The sequence below is a fragment of the Delphinapterus leucas genome, chromosome 18 (assembly GCF_059928025.1).
Source record: "Delphinapterus leucas isolate spDelLeu-1000000601 "Yukka" chromosome 18, BTC_Dleu_Yukka2, whole genome shotgun sequence".
NCBI lineage: Eukaryota > Metazoa > Chordata > Mammalia > Artiodactyla > Monodontidae > Delphinapterus > Delphinapterus leucas.
Window position 1 is genome coordinate 71477274 of NC_143146.1, and position 12228 is coordinate 71489501.

The 12228-nt window shown below is 42.3% G+C and overlaps 1 protein-coding gene across 1 annotated transcript in view; it reads right to left on the reverse strand.

Moving 5' to 3' along the window:
- The window catches only part of LOC115803175 (uncharacterized), a 123133-nt gene that overhangs the window by 62232 nt on the left and 48673 nt on the right, over positions 1–12228 (reverse strand). The window contains 2 exon segments of the mRNA XM_089899294.1: positions 2354–2387; positions 2389–2526. Coding sequence (XP_089755420.1) covers positions 2354–2387; positions 2389–2526 — 172 coding nt within the window.

Genomic DNA, 12228 nt, shown 5'->3' on the forward strand with positions numbered 1-12228 from the left:
AAATAACGTCCACACTCTACGAAAGCATAGCTCCACTTGGCTAAGTGGAAGAAGCCAGGCACAAAGGGTCGTACATCGTATGATTTTATTTGCAGAAAATGGCCAAAAAAGGCAAATCTATAGGTACAGAGAGTGGATTAGTGGTTTCCTGGGGCTGGAAGTAGGAATTGGAAATAACTGTGTACGGTTAAGAGGGATTTTATAGGGGTGATGGAAGTGTTCTTAAACTAGATTATGGTGATAATTGCACAACTCAGTAAACTTATCAAAACTCATTAATTGTACACTTAAAATGGGTGAATTTTATGATAGGTAAATTGTACTTCAAACAAACTGAAGGAAAGAATCTGGTTCCAGCCACCTTCAAGAAACACATGGTATTACATGGCGATTTTACGTGTGCTTATTCAGTCAGATTACCGTTTTCTTTTTGTATCTAGCTTTCTTAATGCCCATTTCCTTTCTACTGTAGCAGTGGTATTCTTTTTTTAAATTTTTAATTAATTAATTTTGCCACGTTGGGTCTTTGTTGCTGCGCGTGGGCTTTCTCTAGTTGTGGCGAGCAGGGGCAACTCTTCGTTGCAGTGCGCGGGCTTCTCATTGCGGTGGCTTTTCTTGTTGTGGAGCACGGGCTCTAGGCACGCGGGCTTCAGCAGTTGTGGCTCATGGGCTTAGTTGCTCCACGGCATGTGGGATCTTCCTGGACCGGGGATCGAATCCGTGTTTCCTGCATTGGCAGGTGGATTTTTAACTACTGCGCCACCAGGGAAGTCCTGGGACTGGTATTCTCTTTTCTTCTCTTTGCGTTTGAGGATTTGCTGGTCTTCATCTTTTAGACAAATGCCATTTTCCTAGTCCAATTTTTCTTCCCCTTTAATTTTCCTTTTCACTTAGCAAATAAGTTTGATTCTTTTCCATTCACCCAATAATATTTCCTACCTTTCCTTTCTTGCATAAGTCTTGCATAAGTTTTCCTTATTAAAAATCTTCTCAGGCTTCCCTAGTGGTGCAGTGGTTGAGAGTCCGCCTGCCGATGCAGGGGACACGGGTTCGTGCCCCGGTCTGGGAAGATCCCACATGCCACGGAGCAGCTGGGCCCGTGAGCCATGGCCGCTGGGCCTGTGCGTCCGGAGCCTGTGCTCCGCAACGGGAGAGGCCACAACAGCGAGAGGCCCGCGTACCACAAAAAACAAACAAACAAACAAAAAAACTTCTCTACCTAGTTTAAACCTGATGCGTTTAAAAAGAGACAAGAGATGTTTATCCCCCCCCAGTGGAGGATTCTCATCAATCCTGGAGGTCCCCGGCTCTCCCTCCTGCATGTTCATTCTGCATTTGGTTTCTGGACTGTCTTTTTTTCTTTCAATTTAAAGTGTACAGTTTAATGGCTTTTAGTAAATTCACAGTTGTACACCATCACCGTTATCAATTTTAAAACATTTTCATCACTTTGAAAAGAAACCCCATACCCACTGACAGCCATTCCCCATTCTCGCACGATTTCCTCATCCTTAGGCAACCGCTAATCTGTTTTTTGTCCCTATGGACTTCCGTGTATCCTGGACATTTCATGTAAATGGAATCATATAATTTGGAGTCTTTTGTGACGGGCTTTTTTCACTTAGCATAATGCTTTTTAGTGTCATTCATGTTATAGCTTGTATCGCTACTTCATTCCTTTTATTGTCAAATAATATTTCATTGTATGGATATATCACATCTTGTTTATCTATTTACCAGTTGATGGATATGTGGATTGTTTCTACTTTTTGACTATTATGAATAGTGCTTGCTATGAACATTCATGAACTAGTTTTTGTGTGGACATATGTCTTCATTTTTCCTGGTTATACTGGGCTGTCTTAACATAAAGGACAATGTCTTGCTTTTTTATGCACTTGGGAAGCACTAATTTCACTTCTCAGGGCCAGTAGAAATCTCAGGGAAACAACCCTCATGTCTACAGTCCCATTATGGGTCCTAAGACACTTGGGTCATTTGAGTTGGCCTTCACTCCTACCAGAGGAAGGAGAACAATCTGCTATCTTCAGACCCAAAGGATACCTGGGATGGAAACTCCCCAAACATGCCAGGAAGTTCAAATTGATTATTTTCACTCACTTTTAGAAACCAGATATTTAGCATTCTTTGTGCCATTCTGGGTATCTCATGTGACATTTATTTTTCTTTGTTTTCAGCTAGGTTAATAAAGTTGTCTCAGGACCAGTGAGGACTCATTAAAGAATATATATACTGTTATTTATTTGACTGCTTGTGTGATACCCCTGGGAAAAGAGGTTGGTTGGCACATTACAACTTACATTTACTTAAACTTTTTTTGTGTGTGTGTAACCTGAGTAACCCAGTCTCCGTGCACTTTCCAGCGGATACTTTACATTTGGAAAGTTGACAGCACTAGTAATGTTAATGTTTGGCATGTTCTCAACTTTGGGCAGCTTCCTCCAAGTTCTAAGGAGAAAAACATAAAAATCTCGAAAGGATAAGAATGAATGTCCCTCCCATATCCTGCTCACCCCAATCGGCAGCCTTTTTGTAGGCTAGCCTTCTGGTCAGGAATTGCCCCCTCCTCTCCTTGGCTCATATAAATTCTTCCCATTCACTGTGACCTCAGTAAATCCTCCAAGGGAACCTCACTATGTGCCAGACCATTTGACCGCTCCCTCTTCTGGACTCCAGGAGAGCCAAGCATGGAATTGATGCTTGATGCGCTGCTGTTCTTATTTTCTCATCCAGATGTGTACAACCCGAAGGCCAGGGTGCTTCCTTTGGAGCCACACAAGGCCCGGTAGAGAGCAGGGCTCAACCAAAGCTGACCGGCTGTGGACTCCAATGGGTACCCTTGTGTGTTCCAGTCGGGGTTTGAACAACCTTTAGAAGAAGATATTGGGCTTTCAAGGTCTGTCTCATAAAGAAGTAGATATCGCTCATAGGCATCAGGCATGAAGACAGATGGGAAGAACTTAGAGGTGGCATCAGTGATCTCCATGTTATAAAAGTTCTGTAATTATCGATTCATTCACACAAAAGCTCTGGGGGACAGACTGTCCTTCCCACAGCCCAGCAGGAACAAAGCAGCTGGTATAACAGAGGAATGATTAACTGTGGAGGTCCTGTGGTTGTCTAAGACACTCTCTCTCTTCTTTCCTGCCAACAAAACCAAGGCAGAGAGCCCTTGATTTCAGGGGTGTCATGTTACTCAGTTCTAGCCAATGAGATCAGGTGAAATCAGCAGAGGAGCTCTGGGAAAATGTTTTGCTCCTTCATAAAATGTGAAAATAGTGTGAGATAGTCTCTTTTTCTCTATCTCTCTCATTTTTCTTTCTCACTTTTCCCTCTTCTCTGGATGGCGTTGTTCTTTCTGATTTTAAACACAGTTGAGATGTGAGATATTTGGAGCTACAGCAGCCATTATGAGACCATGAGGCCATGGGCTGAAAGACAAAAAGCCAGCCTGCTAAAGATGGTTAAGTGACATGATGGAGATTGAAGGCTCTTGATGACACCATTGATAAGCTAAACCAATGCAGCAATCACCTATAGCTTGATATTTTTGTTAATGAAAGAAAGATAAACTCCTTTATCCTGTTAGTCATTTTTTATGTTATTGTAATAGCAAACATTTATCAACTTCTTATGTGTCAAGCACTGTCCAAGCACTTTATACATATTAACTCATTTACTCCTTTACATAACCTTATGAGATAGGCATATTAGTTTTCTCACTTTTTTGTATTGTTTAATTTATTTATTTTTGGCTGCATTGGGTTTTCGTTGTTGCTCACGGGCTTTCTTTAGTTGCGGCAAGCGGGGGCTACTCTTCGTTGTGGTGGGAGAACTTCTTATTGCAGTGGCTTCTCTTGCTGTGGAACATGGGCTCTAGTCACGTGGGCTTCAGTGGTTGCTCCTCATGGGCTCTAGAGCGCAGGCTCAGTAGTTGTGGCACATAGGCTTAGTTGCTCTGCGGCATGTGGGATCTTCCTGGACCAGGGCTCAAACCCGTGTCCTCTGCATTGACAGATGGATTCTTAACCACTGCGCCACCGGGGAAGCACCCTTTGAAGCATTCTTAATGGATAACTGTACACAATAGTCAACAATTGATATTCTCACAGCTTAACAAGTCACAGAATTATGGAACTATTTAAAGCTGGGAGGCATTCACTGAGATGACTTTGAAAATATTAGAGCAGATGAACCTGGAATGGTGATCTACGTATCACTGAACCTGTAGGCAAGATGTTTCTGTACATACTGCCAGCAATTATAGAAGTGCATTGGCTTTCCCAAAGCAGTCCCAATACCGTTTGTTTTTCCCCTGGTAATGTTTTTAAATTATTAGTTATGTCATAATAAAATTCTCCCTGCACGTTTTAATTGCTAGCATGGCAGTATATCTTTTCATTACTTCTGACTACTTTTCAAGTATTAAGTTTGTAAATTTCAAAACACTCAAAAGTTATTTCTTGAGAATCTTTTGCAAAGAGTGGCTCTATCAGAACAATAAGAGACCCTCTAAACTGGCAATCACTGAGCACTCCTCTCGGTTTGGTTATAACCCTCACTGGACTGTCACGCATTGTAGAGGGGTGAGGGAGAGTCTATGTGAGGACTCACTTTCTCTCCAAAGGAACTTCTGTCGGGGTACCCCATGTCTTGGACACACCTTTTCATCCATCTTTGCCTGAAGAAGCTCTTGACTACTTAGTTTTCTCGAACTTTCCATACAAGCTTCCTTATCCTCTACCCACCTAAGCCAAAGAGTCAGACAGTTATAGACTGAGTAGATTTCAATCCCCAAACTTCAGAACTCCCAAGACCTGTTACCCATTTTGTGTCCATTTTCAGATTACAGGCACTTCAGAAACCAATCCTGACTACCAGACAATCTCCATTTTGCCTGCGGTCTTGTCTTTTTAAGATTTATGTTATGGTTTAGACTCACTGGGCTTCCATAACAAAACCCCAGTGAATCTGATCTCACTGGTTATTGGAACTTCTCTCTTTAAAAAGCAGTTTTCGAGAAGCAGCTTAAAAGGTCTGCTATTGTTACTTTATGAAGTGTCTGTTCTCCAACAACAAAGCAAATAACAAGTACTTCTCCTCAGCCTGCATATTTCTTTGTGGTACTTGGAGAATCCTTCAACTCACTTTTTCTGTCAAATAATCTTCTCTTGTTTAAACTTCCCTCAAAGAAAAACTTTTCTGACCCACTCCCATTAACCTCTCCATAATACCATACATCGTCTATGTTACCTTTCTCGGGATACACTTAATCTCTGGGAAGGAATTTTCATGACCGAAAATGGGGCAGAAGAGAAAAACTGGACAAGTTTACAGACTTAGATTAAGGAGATGGTGATGGTAATCAGTAATCAAAGTAACTGACTTGAAACATGCATTCATACCTCAAGAGATAAAACTTTAGGAAAAAACCTTTAAACTCCTTGGAATTACTGCTTGGAAATATGGATTCAGTCTCTTGTGCATGAATTAATTGATGGAGACAAAGTCTTTAAAATAAGGACCTGATTGTAATTTATAGTTCATTCTGATAATAGTTTCTGTATTATCCACCAATATTTTCTTAATTCAGACAAGAATCATATTATGTTTTTATAATCTCCACCAGGCATAAAACAGAGAGATTTCCTGGGATACTTATGACAAAAGCTGTTCTTTTTTGAAGGCGTCTACAGGGGAGATTTAAATAGTCTTTCCTCTATCAGTTTTTCATCTACTCTGAAATGGGTTTGATTAGATCCAGGTAACAGTTCTGTATAGTGCTGGCTTGTCGAATTTGAGTACATTTGGGTCATCAAGCAGTTGTTCACCTTGAACTTCATCTTTCAGCTTGTCAAAAAGTAATCTAACACTTGTCCAAGCACCAGCATGAATCACCAAAGAAGCAGAGACTGGAGGAGGCTGTCACTGCAACTGGAACCTCAAATCTGCTGCCCCCATCCAGGGACCCCTGAGAGGTGGTGAAGTGTGGTACCTTTCCATACCTCACAAGGGCACGGCCTCCTGGCTCCATGGCTATGGAAGGCTTATGCTACATGGGACTCTATCTTCTAGCAAATGCACAGAGAAATTGTTTCACTCAATTTTGTGTGTGTATGTGGCTTTCCATTATAGGGCAAAACTCCGAAAAATTCATTCTCTTTCACCCAGGTGCAACTGAAGGGTACTGTGAATTTGTCTTGCTGTGACTCTTTAGAAGGAATAATTCCTAGAATTATTACCAGTACCTTTTCTTTTCCATTCCTCTCCCAAAAGTGTCCTTGTATTACATCTTCGAGCAAATGAATGAATACCTCTACTCAAAGCAAAGTGCGTGATGCCAGGTGAATCCCACCCAGGGGATTCTGGGATAGGAACTCAGGACTCTGTTCTCACTCTGACTAGTTCAATGATCTCCTCTAAGACTTGGATAAATACACAGAAATACTGTTAAATTTATTGCCGACCCGAAGCTGAGAGAGAGACAGAGCTAATCTACTGGATGGTATTATCAGAATTTAAAATTATTTCAACCAAATACGATAAGGATGAAAAAACATCAATGAAATGAAGTTTAGTAAGAATGAAAGCCCTGGATTTAGGTTCAGAATATTAATTTATAAGGAAAGGATGAGGAATACATGGCTTTAAAGTGGGAGGTATTGTAATATGCCAGTGAGTCAAGCATTGGTGGGCTGTGTGATACCTTGTGGTACTCAGTTCTGAGCACTTGGGACATTGTCCAGAAGAGATGCCAGGATGACAAGATATCTTGAAATGAGGTCGGATGAAGGACAGTTAAGAAAACTAGAACAGTTTACCTGGGAGAAGGGAAAACTTAATAGTCATCTTCAAATAGTTGAAAATCTGGAATTTTTGGGGAAGTTTTGCTTGTTTTTCTTTTCCTTTTTTTAAAATTTATTTTTATTTTAATCTAAGTTACATGCAGTTGCTTGAAGAGTCAAACAGTTCTGCAAGAAGCTGGACCCCTTTCTTCCTTTCTATCCCCAAAGGCCTCCACGTTTCCTTCTTTTAGATGAGTATTTGGTATCTATTCCATGTCTCTAAATAGCACGTTTGCACTGCTGCTTCTTGGCTTTTCAGTTGGGGGTATGATCTTTGGACTCTGGACTTTCATTTGCTTAGACTTCTGAGTACTTAGCGTTCATATTTACCAACCATTGTCAATCTCCTCTCAAGATAGTCGGCTCCACCAGATATTCACTCCAATGGTTTTGCCTTCTGAAGGGCCCTGGCCGCCCTATGCCTGGTCCACAGTTGCCATCTTGGGTCTGCGGGAGAGGAAAAATAATTTTCCCTAGATCCATCTAGGCTCTTAGCTGAGACCCCACCCTCCCTACCACAATAAAAGGCAGATTAACAGAAGAAAACCAGACAAATTTAATAACATGTATACCTCCCGTATACATGGGAGATACCCAGAAAAACTGAGTAAATTTTACCCCAAATGGCCCAAGTCATCACCTTAAATACCGTCCTCAGCTAAAGACAAAAGAAGATGTGGGTGGAGGAGCCAGTTATGGGAGATTATCAGGCAAAGAACAGTAAACAAGGGTAAGGTCATTACGTAGGTTTAAATCATTGCTTCCTCCTGGTGAGTATTTCTAGGGTTTTAGAGTCATCCTCCCCTTGCCAGTATAGAGAAGGAGATACCCCTACAAATGAAGATTTCCCTTATAAATGTAAAATGCTCTTACAAAAGGGTAACTTCTACTTGGCTTTCAGAGCTTCTCCTGTGTCTGCTGTTTCTTAAAAATAATCAGCCTGATATAATCCTTACGGCAAAAAGGCATATTTTGGGGTGATATATTCTGCTGCCCTTCAGGTCCTTCCTTCACCATCATCCTGAGGCTGCCATTCGCTGCTCTGCTTCTCCTTCTGCCATTTGCATCTCCTGTTTTCTTGTATCCTGGTTCTTCTTTTTTTCAGTTTCCCCCCTCATTTTATAGAGAAAATCCTTCAGTGGTTTCCTGAGAAGGATACATATACGGGAAGTACATTTTTGAAACTTTGCATCTTTGAACATGACTTTATTCTACCCCAAAATTTCAATAATAGTTTATCTGGGTATAAAATTCAACACTGGAGACAATTTTCCTTTACATTTTTGAAGGGATTGCTCCATTGCTTTCTAGCTCCCAGTGCTGCTGTGGTGGAGTCCAAATCCATTACTGAGTCCTGATCCTATGCATGGTGAACTGATCTTTTCCTCCTCTGGACATTTCTAGAATCTTCTCTTTGCTCTCAATGTTTTGGAAACTATTCTCAAACTATTTATTGGATTATTTTCTGCCCTCTCTTTTCTCTTTTTGTACGTTTAGTATTTGGATACTGTACTTCCCAGATTGGTCCTATGGTTTTCTTATCTTTTTTATTTCACATTTTTTGGTCCTTTTATTCTACTTTCTGGGAGAATATTATCTTCCAACCATTCTATTAAGTTAAATTTTTAAAATCACGATTTTAATATCCAAGAATTCTTTTTTTTTCTGGATTTTCCTCTGTAGTGGCATCTTCGTATTTAATGGATTTCATCTCTTCTCTCCAAAGAGAATAAAGGTATTGTGTCGTTGTTTCCTGCCTAGAAGGGGAAAGTACGGCTGTCAGCAATCTAGGAGGCAGTGCTGTCAGTTTTTGGGCCTGGGCGGGTGAGGACGTGGGTTCTGTTTTATGAAATATGTTGACTCAGCTTTTCCCACAGCTGATCCAAGGATTTAGTTTTTTTGGGTTTCCTAAGTCTCTAAATTTTATTGCTGCTGTTTCCTCTCATTCACCCCATCCTCGTGGGGCTGTACCTTCAAGGGAAAAAAAATCCCTTTCCTGTTGTTCAGACGAGTGTTATTTAGGAGGGAATAAAAGTAGATGCAAGAATTCAGCCTGCTCTGTTTCCTGGAAGTGTGGAACGCCTCTTTGGAATCACCTAAGGGACTGTGTTCTGATATTTGGAAATAATCCACATCTTTAAGGGCTGCCTTTGTGAGATAGGGGCTCCCTTTTCCTGGGAGGCCTGAGCCAATTTGGAATGTCTGCTTCTCAGGGATGTGGCAGAGAGGCTTCTGCTTCTACTGGGGTGGTCACAAGTTAGATAAGATGCCTACCTGGGACTTTCTCACTCATTTAAAACTCTGATTACATTATGCTTATTCCAGGCTTGGAGTAACGTTCATATCCAGATATCTCTGAGAAAATGTGCTTTTGTTTTTGTTTCATTTTCCGTACAGCTTCCTCTGTACTTTGTGGAGGAATGGCCTTGGTGAAGAAGTGACACCTGGGGGAAAGCTTGCATCTTCTGGTTCTGTCATCGAAAGGTTATAGGTGATAAGAAGTCAGTCTTTAGTCATTGTCAGGGAACTGCCTCCTAGGCCTCCCTAAAACAACAGGAGGTGGGGACGAAATCCATTTCTGGTCAAACACATACGGTCTGCATGTTCCAGTGTTTCTCAAGATAAAAAAAGGAGACCCTAAAGCCAACCCAAACTGGACGGTGACAACGCTAGAAAACAAGAGGCACTGAGAGATGCTTATGTATTGTGGAAAGACTCTCATGTCCTGAAAGGGTTCTCCTCAGTATTCTGCCGAACAGAAATCAATGATCTGTAGCCAAGTGACATATCTGACAGCGGCTGGCAGGGAAAGATGAGTATTAAGGAACTTAAAGTTACAGCATGAGCTACTGCTAATTGAACAGCATGGCAAGAAAATAAAGCATGTATGGAATTATATTTGGTCAATGGGCAAATTAGTGCCATTTATACAAATTTTTCTTATATTCAACTTTCCAGCCACACAGCCATCAGGTGCGGTTGATATATACACGTGCTCACAAGTAGTTACCTGAGAGCACTCCTTCAGCCATCTCCTCCATGATAGAGAAGTTAATGTCTTATAGACAGTTTTTAAGCATTTCTAACGCTTAACTAATTTTAAACGAAAAACGAAATCCCTAGAATTCAAGATCTGATGAAAGAGCCAGCATCCATCCATCCATCCATCCATCCTTCATCCATGTCTACCAGGGACTCAGAAATAAGAGCTCTATTTCAGTCCTCTAGGATTTCCCAGTCTGGTGACAGAGACAGATTGAGTACAGGACATTCTGACTCAGGGCTGTAACCCCAATATTTGAACTACGCACGGACTGCTTTGGGGATGCGTGGCTCCAAGAAGAGAGAAAGGCTTCCCTGAGGAGAAATGCTTAGTGAAGGCCCAGAAGGGCACTGTGTTCAGGCAGGGAAAACCACCTACCCAAATGCATGGCGCCATGAGAGATGAGGATGCCTGTTAGAAGCCCATCTGCTTCAGAACATGGCAGGGCTTGGGGGTGTGAAAGTGCCAGGAAGAGATAAATCTGGAAAAAGAATCAGGGTCCTCATCCTGAAGTGTTTCGTGGGTCACACACAAGAGTTTAGATTTTATCTGAAAGCAAAGGGGAGTCACTGCAGGATTCTGAGCCGGACAGACACATCACGGTCTCTCACAATCTCTTCTGCTACCCCTGGTCACCATCATCACCGGAGTGACTGTTCAATATGGAAGTCAGAGCAGGTCACCCACTGCTTAAAACCCTGCAGTGGGTCCACCTGCTACAAGGCCCATGTGACCAACCTCCCTTAGCTCTCTGACCTCACCCCCCTTCCATTCTCACCCTGTATCTATTCTGCTCCAGCCACATGGCCCTTGCTCTTCCTAGAGCCCTCCAGGTACATTCCACATTAGGGCATGTCTCTGGCTAGTGTGTCTACAGGGCATGTGCTTCCCCCAGATATTCATGGAGTTCATTCCATCCCCTACTCTGAGCAAATGCCAGCCTCTCACTGTGGCCTATCCTGGCCACACCACTTAAAGACACACACACACACACACACACACACACACACACACACACACACTCGGCACTCTTGATACCCTGTACCCTGCTTGTTTTTTTCCTCTTTTCCACAGCACTTATCACCTTCCAAGATATCATACAAAACATTATGTTTATTGTCCTTCTCCTCCCATTAAACTCTAACTCTGTACGGGCAGATATCATTGCTTTGTTCACCAATGTATCCCAGCACCTAGAGCAAATAGTGAATGAAGAGAAATTAGATCTGCCTTTTTTTTTTTTTTTTTTTTTAACAAGACCACCCTATGAAAATGTGGAGGTAGCTGTGCAGGGATTCGATATTAGGGCCAGGGAGGCCGGTTAGGAGTTTGCTGTGATGATGATGACGGGTTGAATGGGGCAGTGGCCATGGGGAGAGAAAGGAGAGTCCAGGTTAGAGTTATTAAAGGGACAGAGTTGTCAGGACATGGTGACCAATTATTTGGATGTGGGAGCTAAGTGGTGCCATCGCCACTTAGTGGAGTGCCTTCCACTCCGGAGGAAGAGAGAGGACGTGCTAATTTTTGGTGGATGCCAAAGACACAAAGAGCTTAGTTTCAGACACACTGTCCTTCAGTTCTCTGTGGGGCGAGTCTTTCTATATTGCACAGTACGTATTGATTTTATAATTTATTTATTTCCCATCTATGGACAGCCCCTGTGCAAACACATTCAATGTACCTCAAATTTTTACCAAAATCAAAACAGTTGGTTACAATAATTTACTGCTTATCCTATAGTCATTGGCCTTCCTTATGGTCTTACTTGAGGTTTAAAAAACATCTGTATGAGGTATATCCAGATATCTTTCCCTTTTCTCCACTCTCTCTCTTTTTTTTTTTTTTTTTTTGCGGTACACGGGCCTCTCACTGCTGTGGCCTCTCCCGTTGTGGAGCACAGGCTCCGGACACGCAGGCTCAGCGGCCATGGCTCATGGGCCCAGCCGCTCCGCGGCATGTGGGATCTTCCCAGACCGGAGCACGAACCCGTGTCCCCTGCATCGGCAGGCGGACTCTCAACCGCTGCGCCACCAGGGGAGCCCTCCACTGTCCACTTTTACATTGACATCCAGAGATGTAGTCTCTATATCACTACATCTCGGATGCCTCCTAACCTCCTAACTTTTCCCCAAATGATAATGTCCTTAACTAGTTTACTTCAGACCGGAGCAAACTCACTGCAGTCCAATCCTTAGGGAAACCACTCGATTTTTTTTTTTTTTAACGGCCCTGGCTTCTTTCCACTTCCTCAAAGTAATCTCCTCTCATGATAAACTGTACCCACTTGCTAGAAACTCAGCAACTTTGTTCTTCCTTTTC